Source organism: Pan troglodytes, chromosome 16 (genome assembly GCF_028858775.2).
Source record: "Pan troglodytes isolate AG18354 chromosome 16, NHGRI_mPanTro3-v2.0_pri, whole genome shotgun sequence".
Classification (NCBI taxonomy): Eukaryota; Metazoa; Chordata; class Mammalia; order Primates; family Hominidae; genus Pan; species Pan troglodytes.
This window is the reverse complement of record NC_072414.2, coordinates 57,686,948-57,712,986: the sequence shown is the minus strand read 5'-3', so window position 1 is coordinate 57,712,986 and position 26,039 is coordinate 57,686,948. Positions and strand designations below refer to the sequence as shown.

The window sequence follows — 26,039 nt, the reverse complement described above, 5'->3', positions numbered from 1 at the left end:
GTGTGTGGCACAAACATGGCCCACTACAGCCTTGACCTCCTGGGCTCAAGTAGTCTTCCCACTTCAGCCTCCTGAGTAGCTGGGACTACAGACACAATGAGGCACTACGCCTGGCTAATTTTTTAATTTGTTATAGAGACAGGGTCTTACTATGTTGTCCTGGGCTCAAGCAGTTCTCCCTCTTCGACTTCTCAAAGTGCTGGGATTACAGGCATGAGCCACCATGCCTGGCCTATTTTTTTCATACACAGAATAGAAAGTTAGTTTTGAAAATCGAAGACAAATGATGTAAACTACATTAGAAAATGCTGATGGTATCAGTGGGGTAAGAGCTTTTCACCTTCAGTGGATCTTAATGCTGTGCTTATCTTTTAAAAATGTTTTTTATTTTTCTGTGTGCCTATCTTAAAGTTTGAAAATCGAAGTTTGCCAATAGCATTAAGAAATTAATCAAAATGAAAATTGATTAGGATATGGAATATTTCTATTTAAAAAGCTTATATGAGAATATATCTTGACTTGTCCAGAATTACTGATAAGGAAAATTAAACCTTCATTTCTTTATCTAATCTTGTTGGTATTATAGCAGATGACCCATTCAGAATCCATAACTTAATACTTATTATATAAAGTACAGTCAATAGTGATATAGCAGTATTTGATTCCTTAAGATGTAGCTGTAGTCTCAACTGCTTGGGAGGCTGAGGCGGGAGGACCACGCGGGAGGACCACTTGAGCCTGGGAGTTAAGACTGCAGTGAGCCGTGATCATGCCACTGCACTCCATCCTTGGTGACAGAGTGAGATGTCGTCTCTTTCTTTTTTTTTTTTTTTTAAGTGGAGTCATTAAAGCTATCTTTAAGTCCAAATGCTTCGCAATGCTTTATCACCATGCTCTTTTCTACTGTTAAGGAAAATTAAACCTTCATTTCTTTATCTGATCTTCTTGGTATTATAGCAGATGACCCATTTATGTAATACACATTTATGTTTAGGTACAACATAAGCATAGGAGGTAGCCTACACCCTTGAGGATTCATCATAGTGTATAGTGTAGTTGGAAATAGACATGGATAAAAACAGTATTTACAAAGTACACTTCATAACAAGTAGATGATTCCAAAGTAGCTCATAAGTATTGGGATATTAAACAAATTACATAAAACGTAACAAAATTTTGCCTTATGGAACAAATAAATCATGCATGTAATATCATTTGTTACCTAGTTAATTGCTTTCTAAAAGTGTTTGCACTTCTTTTGAATAGCTAAGAAGCCCAACAGCTATTGTAGCAATATTTAAATATTATTAACATTGGCTGGGCAGGGTGGCTCAGGCCTGTAATCCCAGCACTTTGGGAGGCTGAGGCAGGGAGATCGCTTGAGTCCAGCAGTTTGAGACCATCCTGGGCAACGTGCTGAAACCTTGTCTCTACAAAAAGTACAAATATATATATATATATATATATATATATATATATATATTCAATGAAACAGCCCATTCAACTTTTGTGAAAGGCAGAATCTCAAAGGTTAAAACTACAAACATTTAAATAATACTGATAATTAAAGACTCTAACGCTTTATAGCTTCAGAGCACATTCACATACATTCTTTTACGTTACAACTATGAAAATGAGGTTGAAGGAGGCGTATAGTAGCTTCTCACAGATCATACAGTTAACAAGGATGAAGCTGGGATTAAAACCTAGGCTTTCTTGACTGGGCGTAGTGGCTCATACCTGTAATCCCAGCACTTTGGGAGGCCGAGGCAGGTGGATCACCTGAGGTCAGGAGTTCGAGACCAGCCTGGCCGACATAGTAAAACCCCGTCTCTACTAAAAATACAAAAATTACCCGGATGTGGTGGTGCACGCTTGTTGTCCCAGCTACTTGGGAGGCTGAGGCTGGAGAATAGCTTGAACCTGGGAGGCAAAGGTTGCAGTGAAGCAAGATTGTGCCACTGCACTCCAGCCTGGGAGACAGAGTGAGACTCCATCTCAAAAAAAAAAAAAAAAAAAAAAAAAAAATCCTAGGCTTTCTGGTTCCAATGCCTTACGTTCTTCCAGTATTTTCACTTTTTTAGACAATAAGAACTCCTCCAAAAACTCTCGAAGATGATTAATTGTTCCTTATATTTTAAAATTTTGAAGTAATAACAAACTTTTTTCCTGACCCTTTGACATTAGATGCTTCATGACATTTGAATAGAATGTATTTCCTACCCAGTACATTCTTTGACATCACTACAATGTAACCATAAAAATCAGAAAATTAACATTGAGAATTACTGCTGTCCTAATCCTCAGACCACATTCAGGTTTTGCCAGTTATCATAATAATGTTCTTTATAACAAAAGGATCCAGTTCCAAATCAGGTGTTGTATGTAGTTTCAAGTCTCTTTATTTGCCTTTCCTCCTGAACATTTCCTCAGATTCTCTGCCATCTTTGAAGATTATACTTACCATTGTAGAATTGTCCATGGTGTGGGTTTGTCTGAGCATTCTCATAATAAATACAGGCCACCTATCTATTTTCTTTTTTTTGAGACAGGGTGTCTCACTGTGTCACCCAGGCTGGAGTGCAGTGGCGCGATCACGGTTTATGGCAGCCACAAGCTCCCAGGCTCAAGTGATCCTCCCATCTCAGCCTCCTGAGAAGCTGGGACTACAGACACACGCTATCACACCCAGCTAATTAAAAAAAAAAAAATTCTATAGAGATGGGATCTCACTATATTGCCATGCTGGTCTTGAACTTCTGGGCTCAAGTGATCCTCCCACTGCAGCCTCCTAAAGTGCTAGGATTACAGATGTGAGCCACTGCACCCGGCCCAGGTCACACATCTTTGACAGGAATATCACAGAAGTGATGCTGTGTCTCTCTCATTGCGTCCTTGTATCAGATCGCACACTATTTTGCTTTGTCCCATTATTGATGAAGATATTCACTTCGATCACTTGATTAAGGTGGTGTCTACTAGACTTCTGTACTATAAAATTACATGTTTACTATCTAATGACTTTAGCATTGAATTGTCCAGGAAGAAGAATTGTTTTTTATATTTTAATCCTTGTGTGTTCTTCCTGCAGGTACTTATATTAAAAAAAAAAAAAAAAAGGAAAGAAGAACTGTTGCATTTGCCCTGCACCCAGTTTGCACAGGGTAAATGCAATAGTTCTTCTTTCCCTTTTTTTAAAGTCTGTTTTCAATAAGTAAGACAAAAACATGAATGAATACAAGAGGGAATGTCACTGCCACTTTGAAAAAGACATATATATGTAATATATAAAATATGTATGTTTTATATATATTCATATGGAAAGAGTGTGAGAGCAAGTATGTGCACATAACATGCAAAGTGGCTGGGCATGGTGCCTCATGCCTATAATCCCAGCACTTTGGGAGGCCAAGGTAGGCGGATCACCTGAGGTCAGGAGTTCGAGACTAGCCTCGCCAACACGGTGAAACCCCGTCTCTACTAAAAATACAAAAATTAGCTGGGCGTGGTGATGGGCACCTGTAATCCCAGCTACCCAGGAGGCTGAGGCAGGAGAATCTCTGGAGCCCGGGAGGTGGGGGCTGCAGTAAGCTGAGATCGTGCCACTGTACTCCAGCCTGGGTGACAGACCAAGACTCTGTCTCAAAAAAACAAAAAAACAAAAAAAAAAGGAAAAAAAACATGCAAAACTTTTGAGGGAAAGGGGGGCAGTTTTTGAAATATTTTCAAATATACTAGTTTATGTATAATCTCACCATAATCACTTGATGGTGAGAGAACAATGGAGACAATTCTGTATGAAGATTTGAGAGATCTGGGTTTATGTTCCTTTTTTATTATTCTCCTTATTCCTATGTCAGGTCATTTCCCCTCTCAGGGCATGTGCAAAATAGTAGTGGTGTGGGAGGTATAGATGACATGGTTGTTCAGATTCTTTCTGAACAATGCCAATACTTGGTGAGCCTATGAATGATATATATTCTGACATATATTTGTGTTGAACAGCTTTCTTATATTCTATTGCCTTCTCGGTTACAATCATTATTAACTTATATATAGTTATTTTAGAACATGAACTTAAAAAAAATTTTGTAAAGACAGAATCTCTCTTATGTTGCCCAGGCTAGTCTTGAACTCCTAGCCTCAAGTGATCCTCCTGCCTTGGTCTAGGATTACACGCATGAGCTACCATGACCGGCCTGAGCTTTTTTTTCCTGGTGGTAGTGAGATAAACGGGTAGCTTTGTGTTTAATTTGGATAAAATTTACTCAACGGAGCCTACAAAATGCTATGGCAAGCTTTGCTAAGGTTTACGTATGATTAAGTTATGTAAACAAAGAGTTGAGGTAGCTTGGGTCCTTTTGAAAATACAACAAAATTATATTGGTACCATCATGAGTGTTTTGTGAGTTTGGAGAAAACACTAACACTGTATGTCTTCACAGTGCAGCAGAGACCGAGAGATGATGGACTCATGGATTTAGCAATGAATGACTATGATTTTAATTCTGGAAAGAGGTTGCACATGATAGATTTGGAAATCCAAGAGGCATTTTTGTTTTTCATGGCCTCTATTTTAAAAGGTTACAGATCATACTTAAGGCCAATAACACAAGCCCCATCTGAGACAGCCACAGATGCAGCCTCTCTCTTTGCCCTACAAGGTGAGTGACTGCATAGTTTTAAAGCTTTCAGGTTATTGAGCTTAACTTTGTGATGATTCATTTGCTGTCTGTATTAATAGCTCATATTTATGAGAATACATACCTATTTTGAGGAGAATGTGAATACTAGCTTTGTTGGTTACCCATTTCCATAGGACTAGTTATTTTTCAGGCATATTAGATATAATCCCATTAGCAGATATGCAGAAGAAAAGTATAGAGCCTCCCAACCATATACCGACTACACTTTTGTGTCACATGTGTGTTGAGATACTGATACTTTCAGCTTTCAGAGCAGCAGGCAGTGTTGGGGATACAGAGGAACCCCTGAAATGGTCACCTCCAGGCTTGAATAACCTCATTTGTTTTATTTCAGTATACTTTACAAATATTTTCAAATATTATGTACTTAACAAATATTTACAAATATTTCCTATCTGTGCCATGAAGTAAAAAGAGTTGGGAAGTTCTGGAGTGCAACCGGTTTTATAATACATATTTACTTTCTTTTGTAGTATTTAACATTTGAAAGAGAAATCCATTTAATAAGTATATATTGAGTACCTCCGAATGCTAGGCATTGGATATATAGTGGTATGCAAAAGAGACATGGCCAAAAAAAAAAGTAAAAGATGAGAGACATGGTTATTTCTCTCAGAGAGCTTATAATCAAGAGGATAGACAATTGGAAATAATGAGTGAACAACTTCAGTTCACAACCTCATATCACGGAAGGCTTTTCTGAAGAAGTAACATCTGATCCATGATCTGAAAGATGAGTAGAAATTAGCCAGACAATGCAAATCAAAACCACAATGAGATACCATCTCACGCCAGTTAGAATGGCAATCATGAAAAAGTCAGGAAACAACAGGTGCTGGAGAGGATGTGGAGAAATAGGAACACTTTTACACTGTTGGTGGGACTGTAAACTAGTTCAACCATTGTGGAAGTCAGTGTGGCGATTTCTCAGGGATCTAGAACTGGAAATACCATTTGACCCAGCCATCCCATTACTGGGTATATACCCAAAGGACTATAAATCATGCTGCTATAAAGACACATGCACACGTATGTTTATTGCAGCACTATTCACAATAACAAAGACTTGGAACCAACCCAGATGTCCAACAATGATAGACTGGATAAAGAAAATGTGGCACATATATACCATGGAGTACCATGCAGCCATAAAAAATGATGAGTTCATGTCCTTTGTAGGGACATGGATGAAATTGCGAATCATCATTCTCAGTAAACTGTCGCAAGGACAAAAAACCAAACACCCGCATGTTCTCACTCATGGGTGGGAATTGAACAATGAGAACACATGGACACAGGAAGGGGAACATCACACTCTGGGGACTGTTGTGGGGTGGGGGGAGGGGAGAGGGATAGCATTAGGAGATATACCTAATGTTAAATGATGAGTTAGTGGGTGCAGCACACCAACATGGCACATGTATACATATGTAACAAACCTGCACATTGTGCACATGTACCCTAAAACTTAAAGTATAATAATAATAAAAGAAAAAAAAAGAAAGAAATTAGCCAGACAAAGGTAAAGTAGGAGAGTGTTTTACGCAGAGAGAACAGTTTACACAGTCCCTGAGACTAGAAAGAGCTTGAATTCCTGGGCCTGAAAGAAGGCCCAAGTGCAGTGTAACTGAGCATAATTAGTAAGGTGAATCAGGAAATAAACCTTTTCTCTGTTTTCAATAAGTAAGACACAAACATGAATGAATACGAGGGAATGTTACTGCTGCTTTGAGAAAGCCATTTATATATATATGATATATATATTTATATGGAGAGAGTGTGAGAGCAAGTATGTGCACATAATATGCAAAGCTTTTAGGAGAAAAGAGAGCAATTTTCAAATATACTAGTTTATAATCTTTAAGATGGTGAGAGAACAGTGGAGACAGTTCTGAATGAAGATTTGAGAGATCTGGGTTTATGTTCCTTTATTACTATTCTCCTATTTCTTTGTCAGGTCATTTTCCCTCTCGGCACGTGCGAAATGGTAGTGGTGTGGGAGGTATAGATGACATGGTTGTTCAGATTCTTTCTAGTGCAAATATTCTGTGAATCTATGAATGATATTATGTATTCTGACATTATATATTTATGTTGAACAGCTTTCTTAAGAAGCCGGGACCGGTCACATCAAAAATTCTATAACATGATGACCAAAACACAAATGTTTATTCGCTTCATTGAAGAATGTTCTTTTGTTAGTGACAAAGATGCAAGCCTGGCATTTTTTGATGATTGTGTAGATAAAGTAAGTAACAGTACATCTACAGTGCCCTAACTTATTTTGTGTGACTGTTATAAATGTTATGAGTTATAGTTTCTATGTACAGCTTTTAATGAAATTGAAATTAATTTCATTTTCATCATTGACCACTTATAATGAAAGTTTTGGTAGCCTGCTAGAAATTATAGAATGCACCTCTTATAATTACCTTGTAGAATTTTACTACAAGGTAATTGTAATCATAAGTTTTATTGTAGCAATCAAGTCCTAACCCTCCCTGTCCACTTACAAAACCAGGAATTTTTTGCCAGCCTGTGCACCTCCAACTTGAACATCTGTAATTTTCACCTCTCCTTTTTGTCTGATATGGGTTATCACATGCTGAAAGTAGGTGTGAAAGTATAATAAATGTTTTACCTGAATATTTCTACAATTGCAAATGAGTTCGTAGCTTAAATTACTTAGTTCTGTAATTTTAAATTTATGTATGAAACCTTTCCCTTCAGTCCTAATATCATTAGGTAGGACAGAGCAAGGCAGGTATTCATGCTGGAGAGATAGGAGGTAGTAGGATGGTAGTCCAGAGAGGGGTTTCAAAACCTAAATAGGGTGGAGAGAGAGGAACAGCCTAGCTGGAATGTCAGAGCCCAAGCCAGGTAAGGAGAGTATTCCTGGAGAGGCATGGTCTAACATGGAGAATCAGAGGACAGGCAGTTTAAAGAGGGTATCCATGTTCAGGGGCGGACTGCTACAGGGTGTCAGAACCTAAACAGGATGAGAAGAGCACTCATACAAAGGTGAGCACAACATGCAGTGTCAGAGTCTGAGCAGGGTGAGGAGAGTGTCCTCATGGGGATAGCAAGGGAAGCAAATGAGATGTCAGAGTTTCATATAGATGAGAGAGGTGCCAGCATGGTGGGGCAGGATTTGGTCTGGAGGGGGTTGTCAAAACCACATTAAGGTGAAGAAGTCATCTGTGTGGGAGAGGGGTGGTGGTGAAGATGGGAGAATGTTACATATGGGGGAGATTGATCAAATAAGTATATTAAAGATAATAAAGTTTTTGGGGTTTTTTTTGTTTTTTTTTTTGAGATGGAGTCTCGCTCTGTCACCCAGGCTGGAGTGCAGTGGCACGATCCTGGCTCACTGCAAGCTCCGCCTCCCAGGTTCACACCATTCTCCTGCCTCAGCCTCCCGAGTAGCTGGGACTACAGGCACCCGCCACCACGCCCAGCTATTTTTTTGTATTTTTTTTAGTAGAGATGGGGTTTCACTGTGTTAGCCAGGATGGTCTTGATCTCCTGACCTCGTGATCCACCCGTCTCGGCCTCCCAAAGTGCTGGGATTACAGACATAAGCCACTGCACCCGGCCAAAGATAATAAAGTTTCTTATTGAGAGAAGAGATTTACAAATACAGAAGTGAAGAAAACTAAAATGAACCCCATAGTGTTGGAATAGAATTGGAGATTTGCTGTATATCATTGGTTTTCAATGATAGATATAGAAATAAATGTAGATGTAAGTATATGTGTCTGTGTGTATATACACATATATTCCCTACCTCTGTACATTGAGAGGACCTGGATGCAGCCACACCCCAAAAGCAATAAGCACACCTAATGTATAGATTTTGACTTCTAAATACCATTCTCCACTAAAAGAATCAGGACTCAGAGAAATGGCCAGCCCCAGGTTTAGGGCAAGGACATTATTAGGCGATAAGCCCAAAAGTATCTTGTGCTAGAAAACCAAGAATTGCTCTAAGAATGATGAGACATGTTACAACAAAATACACACACAGAAGTCAATTTGAAGGGATTTCCACAGCAAATCTAGGACAATTTGAGCATCAAATGTTAGTAACAGATTAGCCCATTGAGTAAAATAAGAAACCATGAGTGTACACAGATATCAATCAACTGAAAGTCATCTGATGAGAAGCAGGATCTTACATAGTTATTAAGGACCTTCCCTCAAAATGCATATTAATGACAAAAGGGAAAAGAGTAACTTTATAGTGGAAAAGCCTGACAAATGCCATTTTAATCAAGTTATCAAAATGAACATCATCTGTAACGGGACAAGTCAACATTGTGTTCCCCTAATAGGTTACAATGAGAATGCAACATCAATTCTGTAATATTCCTGCAAAAATGTATGACCTATATAATCTCAAGGAAATACCAAACACATATTAAATGATATTCTACAAAATACTTATTCTGTAATCTACAAAGTATTAAGGTTAAGAAAATAAAGTAAAAATGGAGAAGAAACTTGTCTAAAGTGAAGTAAGAAGACTTGACAACCAAATGCAGTGCTTAGTTAAGAACTAGATCCTTTTGGCATAACATTATTAGGTTAATCGACAGAACTTGAATGTGGTTTGAGGAGTATGTAGTAGTAATGTATTAGTGTGTTGATTTCCAGTAATAATGTATCAATGTTAATTCCCAGATGATTGTATTTCTGTAGGAGAATGTCTTTGTAGGAAGTATAAAAGTATTCAGGGGTGATGATGGGTCATCAGCTCAGCAGCTTACTCTCAAAGATTAAGGGAAGAAGTTACTTATACTATGCTTAAACTTTCCTGTAAATTTGTATTTAAATAGGTATATAGTATCCATGATGTTATGGCCATGATAATAGAAAAAAGGAAGAAATAAAAGCTTTATTATATATGATCACAACAATTTGTAACGTTAAGATTATTTAAAGAAGTCCATCACTTTCAAATTTATGTTACTGTGAAAGAAAATCAGTGGGTTTTTTTTTTAACACAACAGCCAAAATACAACTCATCCCTTGATATTCATAAATTGGTTCAGTTCTTAGTTTAACATAAAATTGGCCTTACTGATTGTTAAATATGTACCAAATGTGTCATATAAAAATGAGAAGTGATTCTCACTATGAATAGGAAAATAGTGTACTAGGAAAAACATACTACATTGGGAATCAGAAGTACTTCAATCTTGACTATTATACTTGTGACTTTAGTCATTTAGTCTTTATATGTTGTTTTCTTATGTATGTTTTTAAAATGTTTTGAGGAGAAATAATTATAGCTGCCTATCATAGTGTTCAGAGTAGTGTTGTATAAACTAAAAAGAAAATATTATGACTGTTTTTGCCTTTAACTGGGTTTTATTCACGTTTATAGATTAATGGTTCATTTGGTTTATCATTTCATAACAGAAATGTTCAATTTTTGAATGATTTGTACATATGAACAGGAACACATTCAGAGCCTTGTAGACATCTACCTTTTCCATCAATTTAGAACACTTGAGGGATGATTGATACAGAGAAATACTCTTTCTGGTGCTGTTAGGGAATTAACAAATCAAAGTATCCAGAAATATCATCCCTAGTTCTTTCTTGAAAATGCTTTGGAATAGGGAAAAGATGGATACATGCCATTACCTGCTTAAAATTCTCAATTCATTTTCCCATAGAAACACTGTTATAAATGGTGATTAGCCATACTTCAAATGGTAGCAGTGTTTTGCTATAAATACGTGTTAAATTTTTATAAGTCGGGCATGGTGGTGTGCACCTTTAATCCCAAGAGCAATTGGTACCAGCTACTCAAGAGTCTGAGCCAGGAGCCCAGGAGTTGGAGTCTAGCCTGGGCAACGTAGTGAGACCCTGTCTCTAAACAAAAACCAACAACAACGAAGTATTAATTTTGTGTGTGTGGAATAATATGCTAACCACTTTTTAAGACATTTTAAAAAATCAAATTTATTGAGATATACAAACAGTAGATACACCATTGATGTACAAAGTTTAATGAGTTTTGACAAATATATATTTCCATGTAACCATGAGTTCCAAATATTTTCATCACCCCAGAAAGTACATTGTTTTGGGGGAAGATTTATTTTCTACATTTTGAATAACCTACTTACAAACAGACTTGTGGAACCCTGCATTTTGTATGTTGAGTTCTGGTCTATAAAGCTTTGAAAACCTGGTTTTTTTTCTTTATTATTTTTTATTTTTGAGACAGGGCCTCTCTCTGTCACCCAGGCTGGAGTGCTGTGGCACGATCTCAGCTTACTGCAGACTCGACCTCCTGGGCCCAAGTGATTTCTCACCTCAATCTCCTGAGTAGCTGGGACCACAGGCGTATGCCATCATGCCTGGCTAATTTTTTGTTGAGACAGGGTTTCCTTGTGTTGCCCAGGTTGGTCTTGAACTCCTGGACTTAAGTGATCCTCTTGTAGTAGTCTTCCGAAGTGCTGGGTTTATAGGAGTGGCCCCTGCTCGTGGTGAAAACCTGTTTATTTTGAAGAGATGTCATAGCTCTTTGACAGTTTTGTCTTCATTGGAGTATTATACCAAGAACTTGTTTTTCAATATTTTAAGCAAAGTTTTGTGTTTGCCTTATTTGGCACTTCTGTTAGGCCATTCTTGTGTTGCCGTAAAGAAATACCTGCATCTGGAGAACTAATAAAAAAAAGAGGTTTAATTTGCCCCTAGTTCTACTGGCTTTATAGAAAGCGAGGTGCTGGCATCTGCTTCTGGTGAGACCTCAAGAAACCTACAGTTATGGCAGAAAGCCACGGGGAGCCACTAGGGAGCCAACATGTCACATGGCCAGAGCTGGAACAAGAGAGAGTGGTAGAAAGTGCCATATGCTTAAATAAAACAGATCTCAAGAGAACTCACTCGCTACCACAAAGACAGAACCAAGCTATGAGGGATTTGTCCCATGACCCAAACACCTCCCACCAGGCCCCACCTCCAACATTGGGGATTACATTTCAACATAAGATTTGGAATAGACAAATATCCAAACCATATCAGTGCTTATAAAATTAAATATTGGCAATAAATAGAAAGGTGTGCTTTAAAAAATAATTCCTCTACATTCTTTTTTATAGGAACAATTGTGGGGTTTTTTTTGTGTATAAAGATGATGTTTCTGTCTGGCATTACCAACTTTGAATGATTTTCTCACAGGTGCTGGGCTTCCATTGGTTGTATATATGTTCTCACTGAGCTTCCCTTACGAACAGTGGCATACATTTGTGTAACTGTTGTTCCTTGTGCGAACCTTACTGAATCATAAGGGACCAAATTGGTAACCAAGGTTTTGCCAATAGCATGCTTTAGCCAATAAATTTATTAATCCACATGAGAACACTGAATTGGTTGTCAGAATCCAAATAACAGTGAGAAGAGAGAAGTCTTATATTGTTCCCTTTTATTTTTGGCCTATTTTATGTATCCCATTCACAAGTTTCTGTTTTAGCTAAGAACTCAGGATTCCTAGCTAAGTCACATGATTTAAAGAAATATTAATATCTAAGATATACAAGATTTGTAATTTTGCTAACTAGGGTATTACGTCCTAAGGAGCATATCTTAGTACTCATGGTTATTACATTATGTTGTCTAGGATTTTCTGTAGGCCACCTGTTGTTTATGTGATGGTAGTCCATGCAGAAGGTGACTGGAATCATTGCTTAAAGATTATGAATTCTGAGAAGTCTCGAAAAAGAAAATTCTATTAAATGTATAATCATTGTTTCTAGGTAGACTATTTTCCTAAAATGTTATTTATCTATTCAAAATCTAGATCCAACAAAAGATCACTTATATATATGAATTAACATTATAAAGATTTTAATGACTACTCAGAAAATCAAAACTGAAAATTAATGCATTAAAACATAATTACTTGTATTTGCTTTGTTATAATTCAAGAGACTCTTATTAGAGAAAATAAAGTGTCACGAGATTATATATATATATATATATATATATATATATATTTTTTTTTTTTTTTTTTTTTTTTTTGAGATGGAGTTTTTGCTCTTGTTGCCCAGGCTGGAGTGCAATGGCATGATCTTGGCTCACCGCAACCTCCGTCTCCTGGGTTCAAGCAGTTCTCCTGCCTTAGCTTCCCGAGTAGCTGGGATTACAGGCGTGTGCCACCACACCTGGCTAATTTTGTGTTTTTAGTTTCTCCATGTTGGTCAGGTTGGTCTCAAACTCCCGACCTCAGGTGATCCGCCCATCTCGACCTCCCAAAGTGCTGGGATTACAGGCATGAGCCGCCGTGCCCGGCTCAAAATGTATCTTAATAAAGTTCATATGTAGTTAGAGCAGAGGTTAATTGTATCCCTGGTGGTGTTATTAGCTAGAACTCTCTGAAATGTAAATAATTATACAATGCTGTTACTACCTTTCATGTTTTGATACCATAGTAAGTGACTCACAAAAAATCAGTGCTTACTATTCATCTGCATATGTTTTCTGAATGTCAGTAACACTTTAAAAAGAATAATTTTTGTGAGGGTTATTCCTTAGTTGAGTAACTTTGAGCTTAAGTTTTTAAGTGAACAAATCCTCTTACCTCTGGCAGTTTAGCTATAGAAAATAAATAACATTAAATATACATTAACTGTCTCATATGGTTCATGACTACTATTGAACAAAAATTAGACGTGTGGTACTATTATTCACTTATTCTCACATGGTATATTAACTCTTTTGGTCTTAGCATATCCAAACAAAACACTTGACCGACTTTAAAAAGCTGGAGCGGGTAATACTGAATAGAAATAAGAAAAACAATATATGAGAATTATGTGAGTTTCATTTATGACTAATTTAAGAACCATGTGTTCTTGTTCTTCATATGATTATATTTTAAATCCTTACAATCTGTTCCTGTGGGATGGTGCTTAACTAAAGTCAGTTTTGTGTAACAAATAGTCTGGTAAGATTTTTTCTTGGTTTCCCAAGAATCCCTTTCCAGTGTTTTCTGAGCATATTAATGTCTTGTGGGAAAATATGAAGAGAATATGAAAATTATTTTAATTTTATCCTGCTGTGGGTGTTGGATTTCTTTTTCTCTCGATAGAGACAGATGTCACCATGCTTTCCAAAAGACAGAGATGTCCAACTGATAAATGTAGGATTTATTGCACGGCTATTTTTATAATGTTAAAATGAGATTTTATTGGTATATAAGTAGAAGGAAGTATCTTTTACCAAGCTATTGAGTCTACAGTGCAAAATTTTAATATTTGTATAGACTTTACCGAAAACTAGAGCAGTTGTCCTGGACCCCACACTTTTCTATGAGAACAATATGGCTAGAGAATGGAAAGTAGGCACCAATATGGAGAGGGAGAAGCTGCTAAAAAAAGAGTGAGAACTATTAAATAAATAAACATTTGCTGAGCATGGTGGCTCATTCCTGTAATCTCAACATTTTTGGGAGGCTGAGGCAGAAGGATTGCTTTGAGGCCAGGAGTTCCAGACCAGTCTGGGCAACATAGCAAGACCCCATCTCTACCAAAAAAAAAGAAAGAAAGAAAAATTAGCTGGGTGTGGTGGCATGTGCCTGTAGTCCCAGCTACTTGAGAGACTAAGGCAGGAGGATCACTTGAGCCTAGGAGTTTGAGGTTGCAGCAAGCTGTGATTGCACCATGGCATTTTAGCCTGGGCAACAGAGCAAGACCCTGTCTCAAAAAAAACATTAAGAATCATAATATATAGGCTGGGTACTGTGGCTCATGCCTGTAATCCCAGCACTTTGGGAGGCCAAGGCAGGCGGATCACCTAAGGTCAGGAGCTCCTGACCAGCCTGGCCAACATGGTAAAACCCTGTCACTACTAAAAATATAAAAATTAGCTGGGTGTGGTGGCGCGCACTTGTAGTCCCAGCTACTTGGGAGGCTTTGGCATGAGAATTGCTTGAACCTGGGAGGCGGTGGTTCTGGTGAGCCAAAATTGCACCATGCACTCCAGCCTAGGTGACAGAGCAAGACTCTGTCTCAAAAAAAAAATCATAATATGTATACGATTTAGTAGTCTGATTCTTTTCTCATTTATTGTTATTTTGTAAATGTTTTTCTCATTATTATAATTCTGAATCGTGTCCTAATTTTTGTCTAGTTCACTGTATGGATATACCATTAAAAACATTATTTAATCTAAGAGAGTATAGCATATAATGCTGTGAAATTATAATCAATAATTTATATAAGAAGATTTTTGAATGTATTGGTTCCTTTAAGTGTTAGAAAATTTTTAAAACTCATCTCTGTTCTTTTTTGGTATACTCTGCCCTAAGTCCTTATCTTAAAGGTTTAACTACTTAATAATTCTTGCTCTTCCACTTAATCCACATGGTATGTGATATTTCTAACCTAATAAAGTTCTGTGAAATGTGTTTTGTCATATGTATAACATCCTTTTTTATTAATATCAATATTATTCTTTTTAGTTTATGAGCTCTTGTGGGGCAGTTTAGGTTCTATGAAGTTTTCATTTTTTCTGGATATTACCGTGCTATCGAGTATCTAGTGGAAATAGTACTACCAAAGTGCTTTCAATATTGATGTGACTAGAGTTTAACTCAAATATACGTCTACATGTGCTGAAAGAGCTTAGGGAAATTTGTTATATTTAGTATAAATTTTAAAAATATATAGAATTCACTATTCTTATCACACAGACACACATGTACGTGGATTTAAAAAATATTATTTCTTGATTACAGTCTCATGATTCAAATGCAAAACATTTGCATATAAAAAGGTATATTCAAATATAAAAAGGTATGTATTCATCTGGGTCCTATTCCATCCTTGTCTACCCTATTCCTTTCCTCTTCCTCATATAGGTGCTTTTCTTAGTATCCTTCTAGTATTTCTTTATGTAAATATAAGCAAAAATGAAAGGCCGGGCGCTGTGGCTCACGCCTGTAATCCCAGCACTTTGGGAGGCCAAGGCGGGCAGATCACAAGGTCAAGAGATCGAGACCGTCCTGGCCAACATGGTGAAACCCCGTCTCTACTAAAAATACAAAAATTAGCTGGGCATGGTGGCACACGCCTGTAGTCCCAGCTACTTGGGAGGCTGAGGCAGGAGAATCACTTGAACCGGGAGGCAGAGGTTGCAGTGAGCTGAGATCGTGCCACTGCACTCCATCCTGGCGATAGAACAAGCCTGTCTCAAAAAAAAAAAAAAATATATATATATATGTGTGTGTGTGTGTGTATTTCCCCCTTATTCAAAAGGTAATATACTATTTACAGTTTGCACTTTGCTATTTTCACTTAATTATTTTGGCACTCGTAGAGAACTTGCTCACTCATCTTTTTTAATAGCTGTTTAGTATCCATTGTGCAGATGGTTTATTTAACCACTTCCCTTTATATGAACACTTGGCTAACCAATGTGGCTTTTTTAATATATGTTTTTAAAACTCCTTTAGGTGGATATGGACAAGAGCGGTGAAGTACGACTTATAGAACTGGATGAATCTTTCAAAAGTGAACACACTGTTTTTGTAACACCACCTGAGATCCCCCACCTACCCAATGGTGAAGAACCCCCTTTACAGTACAGGTATTCAAGAGGCAGAATGTTTGAGATTGAAAGAGAGAAGCAATCCATCATCTGTGACGTAGCTTTCTAAGGACTGTGGTATTTTCAAAAATCCAAACTTTACAGATCCCTAATTTTTAGGTGGTAAGCAAGCTTATCCCACATCCATTATTAAGCTTTGAGGTATAAAAAGAAAACATATGTAATTTTGCATAATATAGACTTGGGAAGCTCTCTAATGATGTCTGCATAAGTATCTCTCCTTGTAAATGTTGATTACATTCAGTTAGACTCCCCACGCCAAATGCAGCACTAGAATTTTGATTTTTTTTTCGTTAAAGCTGGTTTCCTCACTTTCAATTCCTCTTTTCATCTCATACACAGATTGATTAATATAGCCTTGGTTTACAAAAAGATTAAATCTAATTTAGAGCCAATCTTTGTGGCCTTGATTTGTACGATATAATTTTTTAAGTTACTAATTTTTTTCATGAGTTTTAAGTCATGGAAATTCAGAATTATTAGAATTGATCATTGTTAATTTAGGGAATTTGGTTAGACACTGTGCTAAGTATATAGACTTAAATGATATATTGTCCCTGCCTTCAAGTCTAGTGAAGAAGAGAGAAAAGTCCTGAGCATAGTAAAATAAGGGCTATGATAGAGGTGAATGCATTATTTAGTTCCCAATATGCATTTATTTTTACTTAAAATTGTAGTTTCTTTTAGAGTTTAAAAGATTTCTTAATTCTCCAATAATACTTTCTTACTTTGTTTAAAGATTCTAAAAACCATTTCACATCTATCACCCATTGAATCATGGTTTGTTATTTTCATTGAAAAAGGATTTTTCAAGACATCTTTGTTTATGACTTGGATTAAATTCTTCCTTTTACAGATGAAAAAGTGGTGTGATAGATGTTTATGAATGTTGATTAATCAGAGACCACTTGATTTCTACTCTTCATCCAGTGATGATGATGTTTGTATCACTTTTTAAATGTCTTTGTCTTCTGTCAAAGATATTTAAAATATTTCTCTTAATTTCTCTCTTCCTCTCTTTGTCTTTCTAAACAAGTTCTCATTTTTTAATCTCTTTTGTACTTTATGCTTATTTGTCTTTTGGTATGTGTCACTTCGAGTTCTGTGTTTCTATGGTTTGGTTTTAACTTTTTAATTTAAATTTTATTTTTAGATTTAGTCCTTTAACTCTAAGAAAATTTGGCCAGACGCGGTGGCTTATGCCTATAATCCCAGCACTTTGGGAGGCTGAGGTGGGCGGATCACTTGAGGTCAGGAGTTCGAGACCAGCCTGGCCAACATGGTGAAAACCCTGTCTCTGCTAAAAATACAAAAATTAGCTAGGCATGGTTGCAGGTGCCTGTAATCCCAGCTGCTTGGGAGGCTGAGGCAGGACAATTTCTTGAACCAGGGAGGTGGAGGTTGCAGTGAGCCGAGATCGTGCCACTGCACTCCAGCCTGGGTGACAGAACGAGACTCTATCTCCAAAAAAAACCACATTATTTCAGCCTGTGCAACATAGCAAGACCTTATCTCTATAAATAATTTTTTAAAAATAGCTGGGCGTGGTGCTGCACACCTGTGGTCCCAGCTACTCAGGAGGCTGAGGTGGGAGGATCACTTGAGCCTGGGAGGTTGAGACTGCAGTGAGCCATGATTGAGATACTGCACTCCAGCTTGGGCGATGGAACAGGCATAAATCAAAAAATAAAATAAAAAGAAAATTACTTATCTGAAAACGTTTCTGTTTTTTAAGAATCTGTCGGTTTTTTTCTTCAGACTACCAATATAATTTTGGTATAGTCATTACCATAATTGGGAAAACACCATAAATGTCCTTAATGAGCACAGAGTCTGCCTCCTAAGAGATTACTCATAAACTTACATTGTCTTTGTAAAATAATGAGGCATTTGAAATAAGACACACAAAATGGTCTTATTATCTCATCATATACATACAATGAATTTTTTAAGGGGCATGGTTTTGCTGGATTTCTTTGCTGTTTCCTACTCAACATTGAATCATTACTAATATTTTCTTATTCTATGGAATTTGACTATAGTAATGTGTAAAAAATATTGTCTACCCTCTTTTATTATAGTTAGGTTTCTTCTTAATTAAAACTGTATGCTTTTAAGAAAATATTATATAGTATTCTTAAACAGGTTAAGTGTATTGCTCAGGGGGCTGCTTTGGTTTCTTTCAGCATATCTTTTTCCTAACTGCCCTTTCACTTATTTACTTATTTATTAATGAAGTTTCACTATGTTGTCCAGGCTAGAGTGCAGTGGCTGTTCACTGGCAGAACCGTAGTGCACTACAGCCTTGAATTCCTGGGCTCAGGCGGTCCTCCTGCCTTAGTTTCCTGAGTAACTGGGATTATAGGCATGCACTAACTGCACCCAGCCTAGCTGCTAGCTTTGAAATGTCCAGAGCATCTTGGTCTAGCACCCTTATTAGGTTTACCTCCTAATAGAGCACCTGTTCTAACCTTTTCTTCCTCTTATTTAGCCTTCTCAATTTTCTTTCTCATAAATGATGCCCTGAACCCACTAGCTAACCTGACAAACCAATTCATGAGAATGTGAGAGCAAGGCCTGGTGTGCTAATATGCTAAACCTAAGGTTGTTATTTGCATCTTTCTAAGAAGGGAGGTTCAACAGTAAATATGTTAATCCAAAGCAATGACATTAATGATTGCCCTTTCTGAAAGAGTCTTAATTTGGTAGGCCTTTTACCAACTGTCATATTTTCTAATATGTTTGCTATGTATTAACAAGAGTACTAACTTTTAAAAGTTTGCTTAAGTTACCTTGGAGTTGGATGTCATGTTCATTTATGTTTTTCCCTTTTCCTCAAAAACTAACTTGAGTCTGAATTTGGCTATTACATTTCTAATTATAGTAAGAAGAGCAACATTAGCATGAATATTTGTTGAGTGTATATCACAGCCTGACAAAGAAAGATAGTTAAATTCTATGTGAAGAAGTTATTGGTCGTAATTATATTAACCTGTAACCACTATGATCATCTATGTGTGCTTGAGAACTCTTTTTTGTTTTGTTTTGTTTTTTCTAAAACAGCTATAATGGATTTCCAGTTCTTAGGAACAATTTATTTGAAAGACCTGAAGGATTTCTACAAGCAAAGAAGAACAAATTGCCTTCAAAATCAAGTAGTCCTAATAGCCCTTTGCCCATGTTCAGAAGAACAAAACAGGTACTTTATCGCATTCTTCATGTAATCAAATTTTAGAACAAGAAATAAATTGGATATTTATCCTCCCGTAATATGCTTTATCACTTCATATATAACTATTACTAGATTATTATGTTCACCAAAGCACTCTGAAGATGGAGCAATCTGACTTCAAGAAATTAACTAGTTCTCTTGTCCTAGAATTTTATTTTATATGCTGTTTAATACAGATTCAAAAAGAAACTTGAAAACACATTAATTACAGACATATTTTGTTATGGAAACATTATAAAAGCATGTGACTTGTACTTGTTTAGCACTCAGTTAAATAAAGATGCCTAAGTGCATAAATTTATTAGTAAGATCTTTATATTTTTTCCAGGAAATTAAATCAGCCCATAAAATTGCAAAGAGGTACTCTTCCATCCCTCAGATGTGGTCTAGGTGTCTACTGCGCCACTGTTATGGACTGTGGTTTATTTGTCTCCCAGCTTATGTGAAAGTCTGTCATTCAAAAGTCAGGGCTCTGAAAACAGCATATGATGTGCTTAAAAAAATGCAGTCAAAGAAGATGGATCCACCTGATGAGGTAACAATTATTTTATTGTTGTTGTTTTATTTTTTTGAGACGGGGTCTCACTCTGTCACCCAGGCTGGAGTGCAGTGATGCAGTCATGGCTCACTGCAGTCTTAACCTCTTGAGCTCAAGAGATGCAGTCCTCCCATTTTAGCCTCCCAGATGTGCCACCACGCCTGGCTAATTTTTTAATTTTTTTGTAGAGACAGAGTCTCACTATGTGTTGTAGGTTAGTCAGAAGCTCCTGGGCTCCAGAGATTCACCTGCCTTGCCCTTCCAAAATGTTGGAATTACAGGCATGAGCCACTGTGCCCTGCCACAATTATTGTTTAAAATGCATTATTTTATTCTAGATTTATGTACATGGTGACATCTGTGTTTCTGTACAATTTTGAACTTGTATTTCAGGTATGCTACCGCATTCTTATGCAACTCTGTGGACAATATGATCAGCCAGTGCTTGCAGTTCGAGTGCTTTTTGAAATGCAGAAAGCTGGTATTGACCCCAATGCCATTACTTATGGTTATTATAATAAGGTAAATACCTTGGTTTAATGGATAAAGAGTATTACTTTTGTCATTATGCAACATTAATGGCAAAAATAATTTATGCAGGGGGTTATTTGGCATTTATTTTAGAGTATATAAAATACATTTTGTCAATCAAGGAAGACTTTAGTTCTCTTTTATGTTATACAATCTACTTTGATTTTTTCTTTCTTTGAAACAGGGTCTCACTCTGTGAGACTCTAGCGCCAGGCTAGAGTGCAGTGGCACAATCATGGTTCACTGTAGCTTTGACCTCCCAGGCTCAATTGATCTTCCCACCTGAGCCTCCTGAGTAGCTGGGACTACAGGCATGTGCCACCATGCCTGGCTAATTTTCATATTTTTTGGAGAGGTGGGGTTTCACCTTGTTGCCCAGGCTGGTCTTGAATTCCTGGGCTCAAGTGATCCACCTGCCTCAGCCTCCCAAATTGCTGGGATTACAGGCATGAGCCACCACTCCTGGCCTACTTTGATATTCTTTAGCTTAATTCTGAAACCAATATATGTTCACTTATAAAAATTATTTTACTAATTACTTTATTTTGTTGAATGAATAGGCTGTTTTGGAAAGTACCTGGCCTTCAAGAAGTCGTAGTGGCTATTTTCTTTGGACAAAAGTAAGAAATGTTGTTTTAGGAGTAACACAGTTCAAAAGAGCTTTAAAGAAGCATGCACACTTATCACAAACAACTCTCTCAGGTAAGGGATGTATGTGTTTTACTTGTTCTTCAAAATTAATTGATTAGCTACAGTTTACATTTTTAGAAATTTTAAATAGTTTTAAAATATTGAATGTTTTAGTTTTTAGTTTTATTAAGCAAATTATATTACTCTTCCCATTTAAAAACCACCAGATTTCACTTCTGTTTAAATGTTTCAACTTCTGACGACCTTTGTGTGTGTTTTAGTGTTCATTAATAACTCACAATAGGTTTCTTTGTTATAGTTGTATTTTGCTAAGTATGTGGCACTTTTCATGTTCAGTATTACATTGGTGGATTATTAGCTTGAGCAACAAATTAATGTGTATTTTTGGTACCTCTTCGAGTAGTAAAATGCTGTCAAATTGTGTTCTTAAGCAGATGGCAGTGACCTGGATGCTGTTAGTCATGGCAGCATGGATAGTGGTCATGGGACACACACTGTGGAGCAGGCACCTTTTAATACGGGTTTAATCAAAGTATATGCTACTGATGATAGATCTAGTACAGGTTTGTGTATGCTTATGTATACATTTATTATAGTACATTTTTAAAACTAGATTTGCTAGCCTATGTTTTTTTACATTTTCATTTTCAGTGATATGTTTAACTGTCACTTTTTAATTTTATATATTACGTATTTTATTTGATATTAGATTTAATAACTATATGAAATTTTATTCATTCTTTATTTGAATAGAAATTAAAGTTTTAAAAGCGGCTATAAATCACTTTATTCAAGTATTTAGTATATGATAATCCAGTTAACTCTGCGTAGACATAGATCTGTTTACCCTATCATTTTCTTATAACAAATTCTTTGAAATTATGAAAATGATATTAGAGTTTTTTAAAAAAAGAAGCATAGCTCTGTGTCTAAGTTAACAGTATTGTACCAACATCAGTTTCCTGGTTTTGACAATGTACTATGGTTATGTAAGGTATTATCACGGGGGGAAGCTAGGTGAATTGTACCAAGGAACTCTCTGTACTTAATGTTTTTGCAACTTCTGAGTCTTAAGTGATTTTAAAAGTCATAATAAAAAATTTTTAATATATAAAAATATAGCATTTTAAGGCTGGGTGTGATAGCTCATGCCTGTAATCCCAGCACCTTGGGAAGCTAAGGTGGGTGGGTTCACTTGAGCCCAGGAGTTTGAGACTGTCTGGGCAACATAACAAAACCCTGTCTCTACAAAAATACAAAAATTAGCTGGGCTTGGTGTCCCATGCCTGTGCTCCCAGATACTAGGGAGGCTGAGGTAGAATTGCTTGAACCCAGGAGGTTGAGGCTGCAGTGAGCCATGATCAAGCCACTGCACTCCAGCTTGGATGACAGAGCGAGACCCTGTCTCAAAAAAAAAATTTATATATATATATAAAATAATATATGTATAATATTATATATGTATGTGTAGTAGTATATGTATAACATGTGTGTATAATACATATACACCTATGTATATGTATTTATATATGTGTATATAGAATTATATATTTTATGTGTATGTTTATATATGTGTATATAGAATTGTATACTTCAGTGCTAGAATTATAGTGCCAAAGATGGCATTAATTTCATAGAAGTATAAGTTCGTATATCAGCTTTTCTTAACTATTATTACAATTGACACACTTAAAAATAAATTATTTACATAATTCTGTTCTTTTTATTATTACATTTCAAAAATTACACATGACTTTTGACTACAGATAAGAGCAAACTCTTAAAGGACAGAAACTTTAAAAATTGAAGCATTACTAATAAAATATGAAGGCCCCTATCTCTGCAAATGTCAATATTATTTTGGTCTGTCTTACTTTATACCTAAAGTTTAATAAATGTAAGCTCATTTTGTTGAAATGTAATATTCATAGTTATTCTTCCTTGATTGATTTTATTCCTTGATTATGCAGTGTGATTTTCATCAGTTACAATAGTTATCCTTTGGCATTATCTCTTACAAATGAAGAAATCTTATCTTTTAACTGTGGCTTTTAAAAAGGCTATCTTAGGCCTGGTGCAGTGGCTCACACCTGTAATTCTAGCATTTTGGGAGGCCAAGGCAGGCAGGTCACTTGAGGCCAGGAGTTCAAGACCAGCCTGGCCAACATGGCGAAACACCATCTCTACTAAAAATGCAAAAACTAGCTAGGCATGGTGGCACATTCCTGTAATCCCAGCTACTTGGGAGGCGTAGGCACGAGAATTGCTTGAACCCAGGAGGTGGAGGTTGCAGTGAGCCAAGATCACGCCACTGCACTCCAGCCTGGGCAACATAGTTGAGACTCTGTCTCAAAAAAAAAAAAAAAAGGCTATCTTAAAATAGTGCAAAACCTAATAAAAGCATGAATTTCATCAAGATTATTCTCAGATTTTTCTATTTATAATTCCTTTAGAAATGGACCTGAAGTTTGATTAGAAAAAATAAAAACTGAAAATTATAACAACGATATTAAAGTGAATATCTAGTGATACATAATATAATTTCTTTAGAGAGTGCTTTACAAGTTTATAAACATTTTTCATATATAGTCTTATATAATAATAACAACCTTATGTTTTACAAATTTGGGAACTTCAAATCCAAACAAAAAGATTACATTGTTACTTAAAATCATATGTCTCCTAAGATAGAGAACTAGGATTCAAAACTTTATCTTTTGTGACTAATCTGGTGAAAACGATTTTCTAAAAATGATGCAGAGCCTCTTTAGCAAAACAGTGTATTCGAAAATTTTTTTATATTGATAGACCTTTTTCCATTCTTTGAGACAGGGTCTCACTCTGTCACCCAGACTGGAGTGCAGGGGTGCAATCATAGTTCACTGCAGCCTTGAACTCCTGAGCTCAAGTGATCTTCCCACCTCAGCCTCCCAAGAAGCCTCCCAAGAAGTGTCTATAGGTGCATGCCACCATTCCTGGCTAATTTTTTTTATTTTTTATTTTTAATAGAGATGAGGTCTCACTGTGTTGCCCAGGCTGGTCTCAAACTCCTGGGCTCAAGTGATCTGCCTGCCTCAGCCTTCCAAAATGCTGGGATTATAGGCATGAATCACTGCTCCCAGCCCCTTTTGCTTTTCTTAACAATATCTTCAACACTAGATTTTTATCTCATTCCCATGTATTTGTACTCACATACAGTTCAATGATTATTCAGCTAAATTGTTTTAAAAATTAATTACCTATCAATAAATTTGAAGAAATCCAATTTTTTTGTAAAATCATTTAGACATTTAGCTCTAGTAACCTATGTATGAATGTTCTGTTATAAATTCTTTGCAGATTTCTCCATTGCTTAGTTGAAACTCAAACTTTCAAGTAGAAAGGTCATGGACTTGTATAAAGAATGTCTGGTTTGTCTGTGTCTTTTGGAGCTCATATAGTAGTGTGAATATACGTAGTTACTTTTGACTACAGTGTGGAACCAAGAGTAAATTATTTCAAGATCATCTCTTTCTTATATTAATAGAGATGATGGAAGGGGTAGTTAACAAAATAATGCTTTAAGGGTAGCTAACAAAATAATGCTTTAAGTTGGAAGTTGTCCAGAAAAAAATTTATAAGGAAATCCAAACACTAGTATGTTGCTCCTAATTCCAGTTGCACTCACTAAAGAAGTTTCTAATAGAGTTTTGTTTATTTTTGTTTTTACCAGGTGGCCAGTCTGATCTTGGATATAATTCATTATCTAAAGATGAAGTTAGAAGAGGGGATACATCTACTGAAGACATTCAAGAAGAAAAAGATAAAAAAGGGAGTGATTGTAGTTCCTGTAGGTATTGTTTAAGTTGATATTGTATAAAATTGAGAACTTATATTCATAGAAAATGCAGGTGATTTTATAAAAGTGCTGGTTTTACTTTCCATTTTTCCATTATAACTCTTTCTTTTCTACCATTACGTGCCCTCTCAGCCACCACATACTCTCATACAAATGCTTTATGTATGAAGTATATAGCCTCAGTGGCAAAACACTTCCCAAATCAAATACCATTAGAATGAATGCTACGTAATTCCCAAAATACATGTATTTAGTAGAACTGTATATACATTTCTTGAAACTATTTCTTTTTTGAGACTTAACAATATTTTAAAGCTTGTGATCCTTTTGTAGTTCATGAGCATGATGATTGGGTATTCATCCATGTTTGTGAGATGTGCCACCCTTGAACCTTGTTACAACATCAGCACATTACCCATCTGACCTGAAAAAAGAAAAAAAAAAGTTTGTTTAATGGATTGTGATTATATTTACCCCCTTCCCCACTCCACCAAAAGCACTCCTTTACAATCAGTGAGGAAATATAAAATTTGTGCATGGACCTCATGCATGATCAGTATTCAGTAGTTTGATCTACACTTCGAGGCCTCAAATAAGTGAAATCACTTATTTGTGGTTGACAAACAGATATAGAGGTGTTCAATATTTTCTTATCACCTATTTTCAAGTAAAAATATGTAGAACTGAAAACTTCTCTTGATACCTCCTACAGTGTATATAGATTTCATTTTATTAACATTTTCATTTTCATCTTTACAGTGTCAGAGAGTGAGAGTACAAAAGGAAGTGCTGATTGCCTTCCTAAGCTCAGTTATCAAAATTCTTCCAGTATCGTTCGCCTCACTGGTACAAGTAACAACAGTGCTGATAAAATATCAGGAGAAAGCATGGGTAAGTTGAATAGTACGCTTGTGTTAT

At 36.3% G+C, this 26,039-nt stretch overlaps 1 protein-coding gene and 1 non-coding gene across 35 annotated transcripts in view; both read left to right on the top strand.

The window, feature by feature from the left end:
• The window catches only part of DENND4A (DENN domain containing 4A), a 132,997-nt gene that overhangs the window by 69,957 nt on the left and 37,001 nt on the right, over positions 1-26,039 (top strand). For 14 of the 34 annotated variants that reach the window (XM_054667690.2, XM_063795179.1, XM_063795175.1 and 11 more), the window contains 9 exons: positions 4,446-4,664; positions 6,809-6,954; positions 16,177-16,310; positions 19,395-19,530; positions 19,892-20,098; positions 20,495-20,623; positions 21,193-21,334; positions 24,996-25,112; positions 25,881-26,012. In XM_054667690.2, the coding sequence (XP_054523665.1) occupies positions 4,446-4,664; positions 6,809-6,954; positions 16,177-16,310; positions 19,395-19,530; positions 19,892-20,098; positions 20,495-20,623; positions 21,193-21,334; positions 24,996-25,112; positions 25,881-26,012 (1,362 nt within the window). Of the gene's footprint in view, positions 1-4,445; positions 4,665-6,808; positions 6,955-16,176; positions 16,311-19,394; positions 19,531-19,891; positions 20,099-20,494; positions 20,624-21,192; positions 21,335-21,714; positions 21,847-24,995; positions 25,113-25,880; positions 26,013-26,039 lie in introns of all 34 variants that reach the window. The other 20 variants (XM_063795172.1, XM_009429397.5, XM_009429392.5 and 17 more) reach the window with 2 other exon arrangements.
• On the top strand, positions 25,443-25,546 carry LOC112205778 (small nucleolar RNA U13). The gene has a single exon (XR_002939864.1). It is a non-coding gene; the product is annotated as a small nucleolar RNA U13 (small nucleolar RNA).